At 38.7% G+C, this 20959-nt stretch overlaps 1 protein-coding gene across 1 annotated transcript in view; it reads left to right on the top strand.

Moving 5' to 3' along the window:
- The window catches only part of LOC140246668 (2-hydroxyacyl-CoA lyase 2-like), a 32380-nt gene extending 11686 nt beyond the window's left edge, over positions 1–20694 (top strand). Inside the window, exons 4-13 of the mRNA XM_072326007.1 lie at positions 1903–2041; positions 3984–4098; positions 6268–6368; positions 15411–15520; positions 16105–16228; positions 17312–17406; positions 18999–19153; positions 19539–19676; positions 20006–20279; positions 20473–20694. Of these exons, the coding sequence (XP_072182108.1) occupies positions 1903–2041; positions 3984–4098; positions 6268–6368; positions 15411–15520; positions 16105–16228; positions 17312–17406; positions 18999–19153; positions 19539–19676; positions 20006–20279; positions 20473–20658 (1437 nt within the window). The 3' untranslated portion in view covers positions 20659–20694. The remainder of the gene's footprint in view (positions 1–1902; positions 2042–3983; positions 4099–6267; positions 6369–15410; positions 15521–16104; positions 16229–17311; positions 17407–18998; positions 19154–19538; positions 19677–20005; positions 20280–20472) is intronic.
- The last annotated feature ends 265 nt before the right edge of the window (positions 20695–20959 follow it).

Below are 20959 nucleotides of genomic sequence, written 5' to 3'. Positions count from 1 at the left end.
ATGTGAAAGCTGAACTTTGGCAATTTATTGGTATGCTGGGCAATTCTAAGTGAGCTTTTAGATATTAGATTTGCAGATGAAATTATTTTTTGCTCACCATTCAGATATTTGAGGAACATAAAGTGGTGCAATCCTGTATCTCTGTTCTAGTATTTTTGCAATACAACTTTACAGTAGTCTGTGGAGCACAAACTTTTGTGTAACTTTCCACACTGTGAAATCTTTCAGTCAAGATGCTGTTCTGTATTCTTGAAATCTTTGATGTGCAGCTGAGCTTTTAATACATGGAATGGTGACATTGATACATTGTATTCAATGCTGTGCACTTCTACCACCATTCACTGTAGTTTCAATCCCTCAGTGAAACCATCCTACAGAGTGTATTTGACTCAGCCAGCATTCATTGCCATTCATTCATAGTGCCATATGCCCATTATGTCTCCAGATTTTAGTCCGGACAATGCAGGAGTGTGGATTATACATTGTATATAGTTCATTGACCTCCAAAGTTTGCACCATATGTAAGTCACATGACTGGTGATGGATGTTCCTGCAGCCCTGATTAAACCAGAGTCAGCTTCCGGTACCAGCAAAATTTCCAGCAGTGAGACCATTGTTCCTCTGCTAACTGCTAGTATTACCGATAGAGGGGAAAAAAAAAATGTACTCTGTAATCTGAGGCTCCATTTGAAAGTATGGATTCTGAGGTGGTGTGAATAGCTTTATTTTCTGAGGGAGCCAGCCCTGAAGAAAATTGTTTTACTTTTGTCATCAAGGAGTCCATATTTTCACAAATAGCTCAAAACAAGGCATTGTGTCCCTCCAACGTATCTTAAAATAATGTACAACGTACGTCAGAATGGATGTGGTTTACACAGTAGTCTACAACAGTCTATACCAGTAGCACTTCACACACAATAGATGAACATTGATTGATTGCGTAGAATGTAGAAAGTATGCATGTAAACACGTAATGACTTAGTTTTCTTGGATTAGTGCACTATACCATGAATATTACCTCACTGTAAAGCATATTATTCTCCACTAGCATTTTGTCTTCAACATCATGGCAATTACACGTAGTATGCTTGGTCACATGATGCTATGTAGACCAATCACTGAACAGGAAATCATCAACAAAAATAACCTTTTTCATTCCCAAAATAAGATTTTTCTTAATAAACATACAACTGTAGTGGCCAGAAGGTTTTGCAGAGCACGATGTTGAGTTTTTGTGCTCAGAATATGATTTGATCATTGCCTGATCATTGCCATACCTACAGGGTTTTGCACCCAAATTGTGTCATACAATTACCACATTATTTTGCCTTGTGGGCTACTCCTTTTCATAACATTCAAAACTTATACTCCAAGTAGCCCTCTGTTGGTAATCATGGATAATCAAATTTTGATACCAGCAGAACTACAGGCTGCTACTGATGAATAGAATTGTTACCTGAAGAGTTTACCACTGTATGGAAATTCTAAATCATCTACATGTAATAACTACTACTACTACTACTACTGCTGCTGCTGCTGCTGCTGCTGCTGCTGCTACTACTACTACTACTACTACTACCTAACTACTACTACTGCTACTACTACTACTACTACAACTACAACTACTACAAATTGTACTACTGTACGACTACTATTACTACTACTATACTACTACTACTGAGTTACTAAGGTACTACTATTATGTGTACTACACAATTGTCTTTCTTCTCCTTCTGCATCAAATCTTTCTATAATGATGCTCTCTCATTGCAAGTCAATTTTGGGACTGATGTTCTTTGTTTTGTATGTCTGTACAAAGAAGAAAGTGCACCAATGCCAACCTTTGCTGCTTGTGTTTTCATTTCTAACTGTTTATTATGCTTTCATCTTGTGTCTTTGCAGGGCAGGGGAGCACTGCAAGATATCGACCAAATGGTCCTCTTCAAACCTCTCTGCAAAATCTGCATCTCTGTTACCAAGATACGCGACATCGTCCCATCCCTCCGAAGGGCTTTGGCCGTGGCCCAGTCTGGAACTCCAGGTGAGTATTGGAGAGGACATTCTCTAGGCGTGGTGATGGTATCATGATAATAATGAGGTCTTATTTACCCAGGGTAGCCTCTTCAGTGTTGCCACTGCTCTACCAAAGGGCCCTGCTATTATTATTACCCTAACATTGCCAGGTACCCATTTATACACCTGGGTCAAGAGGGACGTAGTGGGTAAAAACATCTTGTCCAAGGACGTAAACTTGGGTCCTCTGATCGGGAGTCGGGAGTCTTATCCGCTATGCCACAGTGCCCCCATGGTGATGATGATGAATGATGATGATGATAATGATGATGACTGCTAGTTGCTACATGGTTACCTCGTATTGGTAGTGAGAGTAATGTTGAAAAAGGTGGAAGTAATGTAGTGACGATGAACCCAAAATTGACAGCAGTGACAGTGATGCAAGAGTACTGTGATGACCTTGAATTATAATGAGGTTAATGTTGGTGGAAGTTGATGTTGGGGTTGATGAAGTAACAAAAAAATAATAATATCGATGGAAATTGATGATGGTGAGGATGATGATAGTGAAGGAAATTGCTCTAACTTTGTAGTGATAGTTGGAGTAATGTTTCTGAGCTGGCAGTATAATGGTAAATTTTTTGTGATGATAATGTTACAGGTTTCCAGCCTGGTCTTGTATTGACAGAAGGAGTAATGTTGGTGAAGATTTTTACAGTGATCATGAAGATGCAAATGATAAAAATTGACAATGATGGTGATGGTGATGATGATAATGATGATGATGTAAATAACAGGTGACTTATTGTGGAATCCGGGCACCTTTGACTGCTTTGCAGATAAATGGCGCGATATAAATGAGGCCTATGATGATGATGATGATGATGATGATGATGATAGCAATGACGATGGTGAAGGTGATGTTGATGATGATGATAAGGAGGAGGAGGAAAGTGAGGAGGGAGGAGGAGGAGAGGAAGGAGGGAGGATAATGAAGATGATGATGTTGAAAGGATTTAAAGTGAGTGTCGCTGATATCCATGCAATAAAGGAGCAATAATGATGATGATTTACACTTACACACTGTAGGTTAAAAACAAGAATGAAGTGATGATTATTAAATCAACACTGATGATGGAAATAAAATGTCGATAATGAAGAGGATGTAATTTTGGTGATGATTGCAAGGGTAGGGGTAAATTAGTGGCTACCAGTGGTAGATGTTGATAACTGGCACTGGTGATGTAAATAGGGGAATGTGACATCAAAGTATTTAAAGAACAACCAAAAAGTGATATTTGATGATGTAAAGATGATAAAGAAGGTGAAGCAGGTTTTAACCCGTTTAGGACGATTCCCAAGTACACTCGGGCAGGTGTCTATGGGAAATGCATGTTGTAGCAAAATCAGTCCGTCCTTAAACGGGTTAATGGAGTATACTTTGGTGATAAGAGGCTGAATTATTATGCTGCCAAAGATGCACAGTACATGGAAGTGATGACAACAAGGGTGGAAATAGTGACGGATCAATATTGATAGAAGGAAAGGCCGTGACGCAGATGCCAAAACATACTCAAGAAAGAGCATCAGATTTTCTTAACAAGAGAGCTATCATACACATATTTGTATCTCAAAGCTCTGGCCTGTAAAGGGAGGATCATATTCATCCTGTTTTTGGCTCACCCGAGCAAAAGGCTCAAGTGAGCCATTGTGATCTTTCATCCCGGGGCATCCATCACATTGTATGTCATCCGTCGTGCGTGAACTTTTTTTATACATTTTCAGCTTCATCTTGAAAACTCCATGATGGATTTTCACCAAACTTGGTGGGTAGTGTTTCTAGGGGGATAGGATCTCAAGTTGTGCAACTGGGCACTTCAATTTGTATTTCCCCAAATAAAGGAATCTGTACAAATCTTCTTGTCTAAATTTTTCCTTAATCTTTCTTCTTCTTCTCTTTTCCCCCACAGGTCCAGTATTTGTTGAGCTGCCAATAGACATCATGTACAGCTATGAGCTGGTCATGAAGAGTTTGGTGGGGACAACAGGTGGGAAAGGAGGATTCGTCGCCAAGATTGTTAACTGGTAGGTGGGATCAGTCCGACTCTTGTTGAGAGTCAACAAAAATGTGTTTTTGTTTAATGTATTAATTTTGAAAAATAAAAAATAAATTGTATTGAGTATATCGACCAAGTTTTTGTATAGAATATGAAGCATGTACACTGCCTAATCTGTTAGTTTATCACTGGATTATTTTGACATTTATGTATTGTGAACATTTATTTTGAAATAAATGTAGAAAGTATCTGCAAAAAAAAAGAACAAAAACAAATGAAAAGGGATTTTCATTTCATCTATTTCTACAATAGGAGAAATTGTCCTACAAGATGAATAAATTGTATCCATAAAATATACATTTATGATGTATACAAAAGTAATATGTGGCTATTTAAAAATGAGCAATGCCAAGGCTGATAGGCATCCCTGTGTGAAGATTATGATTATCATTCCAATCATTATACTCTTTATATACCTGAGCTGGCAGAGTAATGGTAATGTGAATATGTTGATTTTGGTTTCCATGTGCTGCAATTTATGTTCAAAGAATGATTTGTTACTCAATTGTTCTCTTACTATTCAGCACTGTGAATATTTTTTGTATGCGACAAAGTTTTACTAAAAAAACTGACTACTCTAAGAGTGTTTTTTTTTTTTTTTTTTTTTTTATGCCTCCACCACGTAGTGGTGCCGAGGCATTATGTTTTCGGGTTGTCCGTCCGTCCGTCCGTCTGTCCTTCCGTCCGTCCATAATCAATTTTGTGGATAGCGTAACTAAAAAACTTTTTGAGGTATCCTAATGAAACTTGGCATACATGTGTATAATGGAGTGAAGTTGTGCCTGTCAACTTTTGGGCTTACATGCTCAAGGTCAAAGGTCAAAAGGTCAAGGTCAAATGCTCAAAGTTTCACTATTTCCCCCATATCTGTGCAATGCCTGAAGATATTTTCTTGAAACTTAGTTTGTATATGTACTACCATATTAAGATTCTTTGGTGAGAGTTTCAGGTCATGAGATCAAAGGTCAAAGGTCAAGTGAAAATGTTGAAATTTTCCTTTTTTTCTCCATATCTTGGAAATTGTTAAGGTATCTTCATGGAATATAATGTATATATATGCATGTACTGACTGGCAGTGATTATACAGGGAATTTGGGGGTCATTAGGTCAAAGGTCAGGGGGGTCAAAGGTCAAGATCAACTCTTCCAAATTTGACTATTCCCTCATATTTATACAATACCTGCAGGATTTTTTTTTGTTGTTGTTTTGGTGTATACATGTATTACCTATTTAAATGGAGATTCTCTGGGAAGTCTTTTTGCCAAAAAGGTCAAAGGTCAAAGATCAAGTGAAAGCGCTGAACTTTTCTTCTCCCTCGATATCTCGGAAGTGGCTCAAGTTGTCTTGCAACTTTGTACATCTGTATGCATATTCTGCCTGACAGTGACTTTCTTATGAATTTTAGGGTCTTATGGTCAAAGGTCAAGGGTCAAGGGCCATGTGAAAATAGTAACAATTTACTATTCAATACAGAACTTGCACTTTTTCTCCAGACCTTAAAAATTACTCAATGCATAAACTAATATAAAAGGGTCAAAGTCAAGTAGAAGTCCTCAAATCCTCAAATACATGCTCTCCCATTCATCCAATTAAACCTACATTGTAGGTCAAGGAAGGTGAATATTCAACACATTTGTGACAAACATGTCATTTTGATATTTTGCCAATTATGTGAAACTGTCATCAGACATTCTCCACTTGTACATGTACTATAAAACTATTAGGAGAATCATGCATTATGGTGGAGGCATACCAGTCGCCATAGCGACATTTCTAGTTTTTTAAGCATTTCACGTGACATTAAACTTTTTTTTTTGCTTGTTTATCGATTATATTTTTATCTCAAGGTAGGTATATTTGTAGGCATATAGATTGTTTTTGTTATTTGTAGTTTTCTTCACATTAGCTAGAGCTGTTCGAAAAGCTCGCTCAATTGTTGTGACTGTCGGTGAAATAAAGAACAAGCCAATTTCATCTCACCTACAAAGAGAACATGACAATTACCTCACATGTACGTACATGGGAATTTCCTCCTTTCCAATATAAATGAAGCCACCCAAAGTACTAAAGTGGGCACATGTATGACAGTGATGATAATATGTGCTATGTTTTTTGTCCTTGTCATCTGCTTGTGCAGGTACATCATGACTTTCATGAATAACATCTTCTCTGGAGCATTTGAGAAGAGAGATGTGACCCCTCTGCCAGTCCAGCAACCTCTTGCCACCAAAGTTCAAGGTACAGTACAGTTTGTAATATAAGGCCTTTCACTAGTCTTTTTGTTGCTTCTAAAGTTTGTGCATCCCTTTTGTAACCCAGAAAATTAGATTCCTATCATAAGCTGGTATGTTGTTACGGGTTTACAGGTAATTATGAACCTTTCCTTAAGGCTTGGTCACACTGCCCAAAAGTCGTGTAAACGTATGAATCACGTAAGAAATTCGAGCCTTACGCGAAACATGCGCGATTTGCGCATTTAATGACTTTGTCTGACGTGAAACCTTCGTAGTTGTCCACCGATGTGCGCCGGATCGGCGCTTTACGCGATTCCAGGTTTTGAGCAGCTCAAAACTGGAATTTGCATAAAAGTTTACGCAGTATTGCTCTGTTTTACATCATTTTTGCATAGTTTGCATAGTTCTTACGCGAACAATACGCGAAATATGCGTGGAATATCTGGTTCAGTAATCTTTCGCAAAAATGTTGCCGCTATCGTGTTCATGCGCGAATAATATGCGATTCATAGGCAGTTCATTAGTGATAATGGGCAGATTATGCATGGTTTTCTGTGGACCTCGGTTGTCGCGCACAACCACGAAATCGCCCTATTTGGGGCCTTTGCATGCCTATGTGCTGAAAGTGTGTGGTTTTTTAGTGATTTTTGCGCGATCTTTCCGTAGTTCTTGCGCATTTCATCGGTGATTTTCATCGGGTAAATCAGCGAAAATTCTCAATGGACAAGCACGCACAACCAAATTTCTTTGCGTGATTCATGCGTTTACGCAACTTTTGGGCAGTGTGACCGGGCCTTCACGGGATAGTGAGAATGGGAAATTCTTTATGATGGAGGGGGAAATAAAAGACATATAGTTTCCAGTGAAATTTATGCAAATTATGAAAAATTGTAACCATTATTCCCGGTACAAAAGGGGAACATACTTTTGTGTGACATGGGTTTAGTTTGTCATTTCTTTCCAAACAAATAAAGTAAAGTCTGAGATAATACCATAAGATTTCATACACAATGATTGGAGTTAAAAATAATCTTTAGTTTATATTAAAACCATGTAGAATTTTGTGAAGTTTGCCAGAGGGATAAAACTACCATTAAAAATTGCAGTCATGCTTTCACAGGTTGAGGGTGATACTGTTAAACTATTAACTGTCCTGTAATAATCCCTTCAGTTTCTCCAAAGTGTTGGGATGGTTTCATTGTTACACTGGAGTGTGCCAAAAGGCACTTTCTCGCTGTCAAACTTTTGCCTTTAACCCTATTCTAACTGGACCCCCCCCCCCCTTCAGATCTCGGCCGCCGATCTCGCGATTGCCGCAAAATTTTGCCTGAACATAGAGCCGGATGTCAACTACAAGATTACAAGGTCATACAATAGAAAAATGTTGATTTCATATTTTTTAATAAATTAATTATGCAAATTAATGCATGAAATCATATTTTCACCTACAACTCCATCAAAAAGACTGAAGGATTATTAAATTTTTGTGTCAGAGTTCCTCAAGACACATCAAACAATTTTCTTGTAAAAAAATGGCGCAATCAGAATCATTTTCTTTTGTTTTTTATTGTTTTGGTAATTTCTTATGTATTTTACTGTTTTTTCGATCTTTTGTTTTCGATTATTTTTTTGCCAAAATTTGTTGGAGGCACTTTTTCAAGCATATCTACATTAGAATTAATTTATTTCAATGGTTAAAAGTTGAAATAATCTAATTAATATCAATTAAACAAAAAAAAAAACACAGTTTGCATTGGATTTGCACACGAAATCATGAATTTGAGCAGTTTTCGGGTTGACATGCATACGCAAAACATTGCATAACTTCAGAACGGTGTACCCGGACGTCGCAAATTTGGTCTCAAAATATGCGGGAGACTTCAATGAAAAAAGTCATGAAACGACGCGGCAAAATCTTTGCGCGTTGCGGAATCGTGGCGCGAAACGTCGAGGGGGGGGGTCAACTTGACCCCCCCCCCCCAGTTAGAATAGGGTTAAAGGTTGCCTTTAAAGGGAACCCAAACCCATAGAGCAATGTGGATTGAGAGAGAGCAGCAACATTGGTAGAACACATCTCTGAAAGTTTGAGGAAAATTGGACAATTAACGCAAAAGTTATGAATTTTCAAAGTTCTGGTGTTGGAACTGCTGGATGAGGGGACTACTAGAGGTTATGACATATGAGTGGACAACAAAATATAAAGGGAATTCCACAAAAATTCATTTTTCATGAAAATTACACAATCCATCAACTTGATACTGACATATGATATGCAATTATTCCCCCTACTTATTGAAAGCGGTTAGTCAAGTGCTCTTTCATTATGCTAGAAAATGGAATTTCTATTAGTAGAGCAGATAAGCCGAAGAATTGTGCAAAATTTGACTAAAGCATGAAACTTTCACCATTGTTAGTACATGCTATAAGATTAATTTTAAGATCGGGAGGTAAGTCTGAATTGACCTCTGATGACCTCTAGAGGTCAATGACCTCAAAATCTAAGAAAATTGATATTTTGCGTCATTGGTTAATGATAAACACAGTAATGATGTACTGAAACTTAATATTTGTCACAGTGAAATTGTCTTTATGTTCCACAGAGCCCTGACAGGTTTCTACCCTTGACCTCTGATGACCTCCAGAGGTCAATGACCTCAAAATGTCAGAAAGTTGATATTTTGCATCATTGGTTAATGATAAAACACAGTAATGATGTACTAAAACTTAATTTTTGTCACAGTGAAATTGTCTTTATGTTCCACAGAGCCCTGACAGGTTTCTATCTTTGACCTCTGATGACCTTTAGAGGTCAATGACCTCAAAATGTCAGAAAATTGATATTTTAATGCGTCACTCATAATTGAAACACGATAATTATGTACTAAAAATTAATTTTTGTAAGAGGAATTGCCTCAATGTTCCACTGAGCCTTTCGAGTCAGATTTCTGCCTTTGACCTCTGATGACCTCAGATGACCTATGATGAGGCCAATGACCTCAAAATGTCAGAACATTGATATTTGGTGCAATTGGTTGATGACAAACATGATTTAGATGTTATATTCATTTGTATTACAATTGAATTGTTTTCCTATTCCACAGAGCAAGAGAAATTACTCACGTGTCTCTACCTTTGACCTCTGAGGAAGGTGACAGGTCAATGACCTCAAAATATCAGAATATTGATATTCTATGTATAGTCAATGGTCAACTTTGTAATACCCGATGTACAATCATTTATGCTATAATAGAAGAATCTTGTCATTCCATGGAACATTGGTCATTAGCCTGTGCATTATATCCAACTTTGACCTCTCAGGACAATGAGAGGTCACTGAGGTCACACGTGTAGGCTTACCTGTATTGATGTTTGGCTTCATTGGTGTAATCGTAAATGCTTAATCATGTACAAATCACGCACTGATGTTTTGATCAAAGTATGTATGCATATTCCACAGAGCATTGGTTTATAGTAACAGGTCTCTGAAATGTGAGAGGTCAATTACTTCAGAAATAAGCTTAAGTTTCTTGAGTGATGGCAGTGACCTCAAATACAACTGTTATGTTTGGGTTAGTTATGTAGACTAGCAAATATAGGCAAATATGGCCATTATCTCGACACTCGAGGAAAACAAGGCCCACGAGACTGATATACAGAGTGTTTAATCTATTCAGTGTAAGTCTCATAGATCTTTTCCCCCATTTGTCGGACTCATTATGGGACTGGTTTGCCTAAGTGTCAAGCTCATGGGCAATATTTGCATAGTTTCCAGCTGGTGGGCCTGTATTGGCCAGTGTGAAGCTGGTGGGTTGTTACAGTATGACTGCGATGAATGACTCATGGTCCTGGAGTATACAGTCCACAGCTGCGACATCATGGACCATCTTGAAAACTTCAACATACTGTGAGGCCCAACATGCATTCCACATGAAGCAATCCTGTGTATTGCAACTAGCTATTGCCATCCGAGACCTACCCAGGGAACAGATAAGCATTCATGGCAAACCATGGAGAAAGCGGATTGTGCAAAATATTTTGGAGTTCCAATAGGAGGCTCAGCTGGAATCAAATCGCCACAGCAGCTTAAAAAGGTTATACTTCAACCAAAGACTCTCTCCAGACGAAGATACGAGTATCATAAAGTTCAGGTGTTTTGCTACTCCATGCCGTTCAGGACTGTCATGGAATATGCATGCATCATCTGGGATCCATTCACCCAGGTGAAACATCATGAAGTTTGGAATGATCCAGAGAAGATATGCACTCTTTAGCTGCAATGACCATCATATGCAAAACAAGCAGTGTTACAGCCACACTTGAAAAACAAAACAAAGCAAAATAAAACAAAACTACAATGGCAATCCCTGTAATAAAGTACAGCTCAGGCAAATTCAGCGATGATGTTCTGCATCAAGAACCCCACAATATTCACTCCGCACTCTGCATTCTTCAAAAAGGGCAAATGACCGAAAATGTCAGGCATCATTTGCAAGAACACAAAGTAGGCCTACTCCCAAAAAAGGTGGCGGCAACTCTCGGCCACTGTCTCTTGTATCTCTTTGAAACACTTCAGGAGAGAGATACTCAATATTCAGCTCTGTTATTAAAGATACATATGTCTCTCTTTTTGTTTTTGCATATTTGTTTGTTGTTTTTTGCTTCATATAGCTCTTTGGATACCTTCTTTAACCAATTAAGAAAAGGCTCCATGGCAGTATATTACAAGATTACACAGTATAATGAAGAAGAAGAAGAAGAAGAAGAAGAAGAAGAAGAAGAAGAAGAAGAAGGAGGAGAATAGGAAACGAGATCTGCTGTCAATGATGCAGGGCCAATACCAATCAGTTCCATGGCAGATCTTAGTCGGCACTGCAAAGGTTTGGATGTCTCTCTCTGTTGACAAAGGATATTCTAAAGCTCCAAGTAAGTCCATGGGGTGGTTTACATTGTCTGGGCATAGAGGGTTGGGTTGGGTATATGAGGATATGATGCTTTGTTATAACAATTAGGTCTGAGATATCTATTTTTTATGTTTGTTTTGACCATCCCGCATGGATCTCCAACGAAAAGGAATGATAATGTGTTAGACCCAGCCGCCACCGTGTTTTTTCAATAGATTTTTATATTACAGTGTAGTTGAGAAAAAAGTAACCGCTCATTGTCCTAGATGGAAGTCAAAATTGAACTGTGTGTGGAATACTCTGCATACAATTTTGGACACACACACACACACACACACACACACACAAAATGCATTTTTTAAAATATAATTATTATTTCATAAGCAGCTGGCCATTACAAACCAATGAGACCAGACATCAATATTCTTACATTTTGATGCATATCTTTCAATATCCTCCAGGGGTCAGAGGATCATCGCTAATGTTCATGTGAAATGAGTACACGCCTTTTGAATTGCTCACTTTTATTGCTATAGAAATACACAATATGTGCATCATGTCAATCATTAAATATTGTATCAGTTTCATTTTCAGTCTTGGATTATTTTTTCTATGTACAAATAAAATCGTGGCAAAGTAAACAACTTTCACATCAAAATATAAACAAGAATACTAAAAAAGAAATAGATGTAATAACGTGCAAGGCAAATACCAGGCCTACATCATCTTAAGGTATACAGGTGAAGGAAATCACCTTATTGATAAACAATTAACTTGACTGGGATAGCGACCCGTGCACTGAACAATATTGTTTCTTAAAACTCTCTCTTCTTTTCAACAAGTGGAATAAAACACATGCACATACCGGGGCATCAGTTTGGAGGAGGGGTGGGGTGGTGGCAGGGATAGTTGACCCCCACCCCATTAAATTCTGAGATGTGGACTGTGTTTTGTTGTTGTTAGTTTTTGTTGTTTTTTGTTTTTTGCTTTTTAGACAGAAAACTGCCCAAGTTTTTCACTTTAAGTGTGCATCGGATTGTTAAGATTTAATTCTGAAATGCAGAATCTCCCTTCTGTGAGAGGGGATATCTCCTTTCGATAGACTCCTTCCCCCTGCTTGGTTCCTTCCACAGATATAACATACTTTGGGGAATGATAATTTCCCTTATTCTCATGAAAAATATTTTTAAGAGATATTTTTATTTGAATTCCAAAGATGAAAAGGCTTTCCTATATATGCACGATTGTTCATTTTGGAGGGCAAGAGGCATTTGCCCCGCCTCCCGAGAAAATATGGCAGGGGGAATGGTGGGGACATAAAACTTTGCCTGCAAGTATTTCCTGAGATTGAGATTTTTTTTTCTTCACTTTTTTTGACAGAAAATGAATTGTCACTGAACATTTCAGCTATAGTATGCACCAGATTAAAAGGCAGAATCTCCTTTGCATACTCCCTCCCCCACACTATCTTTCGTTATGTCCCCTTCCATATACGCTCAGTGCTTTTGTCCCATTTTTTGTTCTATATCATCACAAAGTATGTACTAGATCTTTAATTTCAGTTCCGACATATTAAAGAAAATCCCTCTTGTTGGAGGGGGTAGTGTATCTTTCAATTAACAATCCCTCCTCGGTTTCTACCCTTAGATTTGGTACACTCCTTTTACTGATAATTTCCCAAATATTCCATCATAAATGTGTATACTAGATTTTTTTTTTTACATTTCTATTCTTACTGCAAAGGCTCCCTCGCATGGGAAGGATTGGGGGACAGCCCCTTTCATACCCTCCTCTCGCTGTATCAACCTCTCCTCCATGCATTGATTATGGCTACACATTTGGGTATGGACTTTTTTTTTTCAAAATGGTAGTTCAACCAAGAGTGGCACGAGATCATTGAATTGCAAACAAAAGAATGCAAAAGCTCCATAATGTGGGAGGGGGATACCTCCACCCACATCCTTCCGTCGATTGGTCTTCCTCCATAGATGGCTGACTTACTACACCTTTTTGATAGAATTTCGAGGTATTCCTTCAAAAGTGCCTGTGTGCCAGGTCGTTGAATCTCATTTCTCAAAATACAAGAGCTCTGTCGAATGGGAGTGGAATACCCTACCCTCGCCAACGCTGCGCTTGCTGGGTTCCCATCCATATAGACTTGGTACACCTTGGTGATCCATAATTTTCCAAATATTCCCCAAAACGTATGCATCAGATTCTTAAAAAAAAAAAAAAAAAAAAAAAAAAAAAAACTTCGTCTTTGGGAGGAGGGTAGGTGAGATGCGCCCACACCCCATCAACTTCCGTATAAGTGATGACGCACACATTAAACAAGAGCTACACTGAATCACTGATTTCAGGTCTAAACCTGCAAAAATCCAATCCCCCACCCACATCCTCCCCCTCCCCCTCCGCTTCATTCCTTTGCACCATGAACTTATGCTTTTACATATTTTCCAAGTTCCCCCCCCCCCCCACGTGAAAACAGATCGACATCCCTTGCTCTGTGCACATACCCAACTTAGATAATTACCTGAAAAGTTCTGCGGAATGAGTAGCCACTTTTTTGGTAACAGAAATGCATGGTTTGTAAGCCCTACATTATAAACAATTATTAACTATTAACTATCGCAATATCAATATTAACATCCTCACATTTCATTCGAGGTATTTGACCTTGTGTGATTTGCATAGGTGAACGGTAATGGCTCGTTAATAAACAGGGCCTATGAGTGCTCTCTAAAACATCATCATGTTTACCATTGATGATGCCAAACTATTCTGATACTTTGAGGTCATTGACCTCTCGAGATCATCAGAGGTCAAAGGCAGAAACTCGTCTGTGTGCCTTGGAATATGAAGACGATGTCATTGTACACAGATAGCTTGTTTTGTACATCTTTACCATGTTTGACCTTTCACCAATGATGTCATACTTCAATATTCTGATATTCTGAGGTCATTGACCTCTCAAGGTCATCAGAGGTCAAAGGTAGAAACCTGTCTGCTCTTTAGAATATGAAGACAATTTCATTGTAAGACAGATATGCTTGTTTTGTACATCTTAACAATGGTTAGCATTAACCAATGACATCACAGATCAATATAATATTTTGAGGTCATTGACCTCCAAAGGTCATCAGAGGTCAAAGATTAAAACCTGTCAATGCTCTGTGGAATCAGAAAATGGTTTCCCTGAAGTATAGATGTCTGTTTAGTGAATCATAACCACATATATCATTCACAAATGTCTAAAAACATCGATATTTTGATATTTAAAGTTCATTGACCTCTGGAGGTCATCAGAGGTCAAAGGTAAGAACCTGTCAGTGCTCTGTTGAATCTGGAAATGATTTCTCTGTGGTATAAATGCATGTTTAGTGCAACATAACCACATATATCATTTGCAAATGTCTAAAAACATCGATTTTCTGATATCTAAAGTACATTGACCTCTGGAGGTCATCAGAGGTCAAATCAGACTTACCTCCCGATCTTAAAATAAATCTTATGGTATGTACTAACACTGGTGAAAGTTTCATGCTTTAGTCAAATTTTGCACAATTCACGTGATTTTGAGGGCTTATCTGCTCTACTAATAGCCCTTTTATTCCCAGCTCAGTGTAGACCCTCTCATTTGGCAGGACAGTTTCTATATCCCTTTTATTCCCAGCTCAGTGTAGACCCTTTCATTTGGCAGGACAGTTTCTATAACCCTTTTATTCCCAACTGAGTTTTGACCCTTTCATTTGGCAGGATGGTTTCTTTAACCCTTTTATTCCCAACTCAGTTCTGACCCTTTCGTTTTGCAGGACAGTTTCTATAACCCTTTTATTCCCAGTTCAGTGTAGACCCTTTCATTTTGCAGGACAGTTTTTATAACCCTTTTATTCCCAGCTCAGTTCTGACCCTTTCATTTGGCAGGACAGTTTCTATATTACACCATTTTATTCCCAGCTCAGTGTAGACCCTTTTATTTGGCAGGACAGTTTCTTCAACCCTTTTATTCCCAGCTTTCCAAAAAAAAAAGGTATAATTTTGATAGTCTCCAAAAGAATCTAGTAAATCTACATGAGGAACCTGACTAATGGTTAAACAATTGATTCATTTGCCTTGGTTTGTTTTCTTTCTTTCTTCTTTTTCAGTCCAGCAGGGTGTAGAGCTCTTGAGCCGGGCAAAGAAGCCAGTCATCCTCCTGGGAAGCCAAGCCACCCTGCCACCTGTTCCTGCACAGAAGCTTAGGGAGTCTCTAGAGGTAATACCATGCACCCCATTATGGCCACGCCCACCAACAATCAATAATATTATGTCTGCAAGTGTGTGTGATTCCAGTGACCAAGGTTATGATGTTCCAGAAGTGATGTGATGTGCCGAATAATTGTCGTAAATGAAGTAGTTAATTTAGCGATAATTAATATGATGTTGTTGACCATAACGATCTTGATGATACGTGTAATAACAAAAAATAAGGTCTCCATTATCGTAAATATAGGGGTGTGAGAGTTTAATCAGACTTCCGCTTCTTATTTACTCAACCGATTTCCGAAATCCACTTTTCAAACTTTTGGGCAATTTAAACGCATTAACATGCGGACAGATTAGTTCACTTCAGACTGTTTTTTCATAAGTTTCAAGGTTTTTTTTTTTTCTCAGATTTTTTGTCTACTTGTACTGTCACACCCTAGGAATTATAGTGATAATGATTATTGGAAGTAATGATAGTTATTCTGTGATAGTAGTAGTACATGTAGTTTTACCATTATCATTATGTCTACTACCACTACTTCTACTGTTTCATTTTTATGATGGTCATCATAACTTGTATTTTCATGCTGCTAGGCGATAGGGGTACCATGCTTCCTCGGCGGCATGGCCAGAGGCCTTCTGGGTAGGAAGAGTCCGCTGCACATCCGACAGAGGAGACGGGACGCCCTCAAGGAAGCGGATGTGGTCATCCTGGCAGGTGGGTTTGTTGTCGCCATGGTGATGTATGCATTCCTTTGCACGTGTCCTCTTTTTTTTTTTTTTAGCTCGCCTAAAACCACTGATCTCGTGACCAGACATATTATCTTGTCCATCATCCTTCCATTATCTGTGAACTTTTTATATTATCATCCTCAATATCCATAAAGACCAATGACCAGATTTAAAGGTAGGGAATCCCATTTGCACGCCTTAAATGAAGAGTTGTATGAATACAGTGGTATGTTGAAGAGAGTATCATTTTAGAAACTCCCATAAAGTATTGAAAGTGGAAGGTAACATTTAGTACATTTTTTTGACCGTTAGATTTTGAATTGAATTGTTTTCAGGGCTCACCGTAAATTCCAGTACATTACTAGGCTACCATTGCAGACCAATGTACTGCATGTGTGTCCATCATGTATATTTTGTGAAGAAGGTTCATCAACACTAACAAACATTTCTATATACATTCTTGCCACACACTCTATATGTTATTACATCAGCTCTTGTACTTTTAGATTTGTGTTTATAGATCACAAATACAGAAGAATGCAACAAAAAGGCTTAAGTGTGGCTGACACACAGAACTACTGAGTAGTTGAGTTTTGTGCATTATTCAAATTTTAGATAACTGTTGACTTCCAAATTTCTAAGCAGTGGCCTAAGCAAGTCCCCTGAGGTTCATATTTAATGTTTTGCTGCATTTTGGGAGGTCTGTAAAAGGTATCCCCTACCTTTAATGCTTTTATGGCCAATTGTTCAGAAATGAAGATTTGTTCAAAAGGTAAATGTTGTCCTCGCAGTGGGCTTATTAAAGGAAAGACTCATGAATTCTTTAGCATCTTCTTCATTCGTGCATTTATAAGTTATGCCATTAAGATGTACTGTGATGATGAGGTATTAGAATGATAAAATTTTGCACAGTGTTATGTGCAGAGGCAGTTTAGTATAATGATGTTCCATAGTGGTAACCACATTTAGTGTGCATCGAGTTTAAGTTCGTCAGGAAAAGCAGCCAAGCAATAAATGTGAAGGAATTAGCTAGTTTGTGTGTAATGTTCTCCATTGTTCAATATTGCAGGTGCGGTGTGTGACTTCCGTCTCAATTACGGTCGCTCCCTGAGCAGGAGGTCAAAGATCATCGCAGTGAATCGCAATCCAAGCCAACTCTACAAGGTGAGAGTAGTATATTGTGTGATTGGGTTCTTTATGTCATTTGAAATCTACCGTAAAGTTCCGTATATAAGATGCACTTTTTTTCCGTCGGAAAATATGAACAATCGGGGGTGCATCTTATACATGGGTACAGTCAAATCACAGAAAAAAATCTGTCACGTACACCTTATTTTATAAGGTCATCTTGGGGTCATTTACGCCCATCGACATCCGGAGGGTAAGCAATCATTAAAACGTACGGTTAAACGAGCGATGTATCAATCTGTTCTGCACGCAACAGCTGTAAATACGGGATAAACTTACATCGGCCTTGTGTAGTAACGATGTATCAATCTTGCCCGTTGCGCGCTGTGTGTGCAAGTCCATTACATTGCTATCTGTGTGCGTGTGCTGATAGCGAGCTGCGAGCTGCCTTATTGCAAAAGGCTAGCACTATATACAAGCATGGTACAAGAGACACATGTGTTACTGCTAATCCGAGGCGAAACAACAATGAGTGTACCGTACACACTGTACGTCTCGGCGTATGATCCCTCTAACATTGTGCTTCCTGTCTGACAGGCGCCAATATGCGAGTATGTCTATGATAGCAAAGATCGTACCGTACACTCTGAGTACGATCTTTGTATGATACCGTGTACCCTTGTACCCCACGATAGAAAGGCAAAACAATAGCAAGGGAGTACTGAGACAAGTCTCACATTTTGCGTCTTCCATATTTTGCCGATGTCTGATGAATACCGTGAAAAGAAAGTTTAAAAGGAAACGAAAAATTTAGCAAATACATGCTGCATTCTAGGGAAATTTTGAGCTGATGACACACAATATTTGCATGGAAATTTGCGTGTGTTTTTTTTTTTTTTTTTTAAAATTTTAGGTCCGAAAGTAGGGGTGCGTCTTATACACAGATGCGTCTTATACACGGAAATTTACAGTATAAAAGATGAGATTTTTTTTTTTTTTTAATACTAAATGCCTCTCCTCTCCTCTCAAATTTCATAAGAAGTCACAAAAACAGTTCATGCATGCACTATTCAATTTCCTCCTTTCCAAGTGCAGAAATTGTGTAAACAGTTTGTATTTCAATGTTACTAAACTTATGATTTCATTTATTTGATATTTTATTTTATTATTTTTTCATTTTTTTTCTGTTGGATATCTCTTTGCAACATTTCTCAAAAGTCACAAATATATTTTGCTTAAATTTTGAGGATAGGTCTGTTGTGGTGTAAGGCAACAAGGGAAGTTGTGAGGTAATGTCATCATCATCATCCGATATGCACATGGGATTTAGACCTATATTGACTGATATGTTATAACATGACATGTTGTAATACCTAAATTGTCTCACTCCTAGGATACTGATGAAACCTCTCAAACTTGCTTTTTTGATATCGTATGACTCTTGACTCTTCGATGGAAGTCGGTATAGATGTATTTCACTCTTTACTTGTCTAGCAGAATATTTTACATTGCGATGCTAATTTGCAACCACTCTTTCTGTTCTGCTTTGGCATGTGGTCTTTGCTGTGACATGTTATCTTGAGCTTACATTCTGTTCCTATCTATTACGGTCAACAACTGTCTCGTAGAACTCAGACATGTTTTGGAAGCCCACGCTGGCAGTGGAGGGCGACCCGGCAAGCTTTCTTGTGGAGCTCCAGAAGGGACTGCAGGGCTACAAGTGCGATGAGGAGTGGCTGAAGACACTGAGGGCGCGGGATGAGGAGAAGGAGGCAGCAAACATGTAAGTGTTGCTATGGCGATGTAATCACAGGAGCGATGAAGGTAGTGATGGTGATGATGAAGAAGAAGAAGAGGAAGAGGAGGAGGAAGAGGAAGATGGAAAAGAAGAAGAAGGAGAAATAGAGAGGAGAAGGAGGAATAAGAAGAAAAAGAGGAAGAAAATGAAGAAGATAGCACGAAGAAAAAACAAGAAGTTAGAGGAAGATTATTTATTTTCATCAAACTTCACCGATTTCTTCCAAGTGTATTTCTGCATACCAGTACATATGACTGGGATAAATTTCTTTTTATGTGAGAGCAGTTACGATGGAGATGCTTCTGAAGAAGATGATAATCTCTGAAGTATGTCTCATTTGTGATTGGTTCCTATCATTCCTACCACACAGTGTAAAAGCTGGGGAGAAGGCGGACCGCTACCTTAATCCACTGAGCGTTCTCTACCAGCTGGAGGAGGTGATGGAAGAAAACAGCATCATCGTTGCCGACGGAGGAGACTTTGTTGGGAGCGCATCCTATATCCTGAGGTAGGGTTAGCTGTGTATTTGCATAGATGTAGTGAAATGTTGGTATAATTTTGACTTGATAGAACAGCATCTTTGATAATGATGGGCCCTCTGGCCCTCAGAAAAACAGTACTCTATTTTCCGGGGCCACTTTGTATAAATAAAACAGAACATATGAATGAATGAATAAATAGATAAATAAATGATGATGTATATTAAAATGTTTACTGGTAAATGACAAACTCCATGGTACACGTAGGCAACTCTGTTCTGTCGATTATTTGTCAAATATGTTTGAGCTGCTTGTCTGATCCAATTTATTTTTCCTTCACCCTGTCCAATCCCTGAAGACCGAGAGGCCCACTCAAGTGGCTGGATCCTGGTGCCTTTGGTACCCTCGGCGTTGGAGGCGGTTTCGCCCTGGGGGCCAAACTCTGCTGCCCAGATGCTAATGTCTGGATTGTGTATGGTGACGGCTCACTAGGCTACAGCTTCATGGAGTTTGACACCTACACACGACACAACACGCCGGTCATCGCCGTCATCGGAAACGATGCTTGCTGGACCCAGATAGCCCGCGAACAGGAACCACTCCTGGGGTCAAGGGTTAGCTGTGAACTAGCAGTAAGTTTTTCCTGAGTTGTATTATTCTTTTCTTTGTTTGTGATATATGAAAACAGATATTTCATTAATCTACCTGTACATGATATATGAAGTGATTATATACAAAGGTGGAGACAGCCCAGTATAGTGAAAGGTCTCTTTCTCATCCCCTTTTCATTTCTTCCTTTTCTCCTTGTTTTGTCTTTCTCTGTAGTTTTGTGACTACCACTCAGCCGTGGAAGGCATCGGTGGAGTCGGGATGAAGCTAAGCGAGGAGAGCAAAGAAGAGATCCAAGCCAAGCTCCGAGAGGCCCAGAAGTTGAGTCAGAGCGGCAAGTCGGTCCTGGTCAACTGCCTCATCGGCAGGACCGACTTCAGGAACGGATCCATATCAGTCTGAGGGCAAGCTGGCCGTGGTGGTCCGGGGCCAACCGTCATCACTTGAAGAGTTTGTTTGCAAAAACCGATAAGTCCATATTTGCCAAATGGAGATATTTGCGATTAAAGGTCAAGAAAAATAAAGAGAATAATAAGAATTTTTTTGCTTCGTTTGACCATAACTTCAAAAATGTACCTTTATTTGTAGTGACCAATATATCATTTAAAAGGCAATATTTTGTACTTTATGACAGAGACAGCACTTCAAAATCTTCAAAAATGGACTTATCGGTTTTTGCAAACAAACTCTTCACTTTTTGTTT

This window comes from Diadema setosum, chromosome 3 (genome assembly GCF_964275005.1).
Source record: "Diadema setosum chromosome 3, eeDiaSeto1, whole genome shotgun sequence".
Lineage (NCBI taxonomy): Eukaryota > Metazoa > Echinodermata > Echinoidea > Diadematoida > Diadematidae > Diadema > Diadema setosum.
Note: the sequence above shows the minus strand (reverse complement) of the source record. Positions and strands in the feature narration are given on the sequence as shown.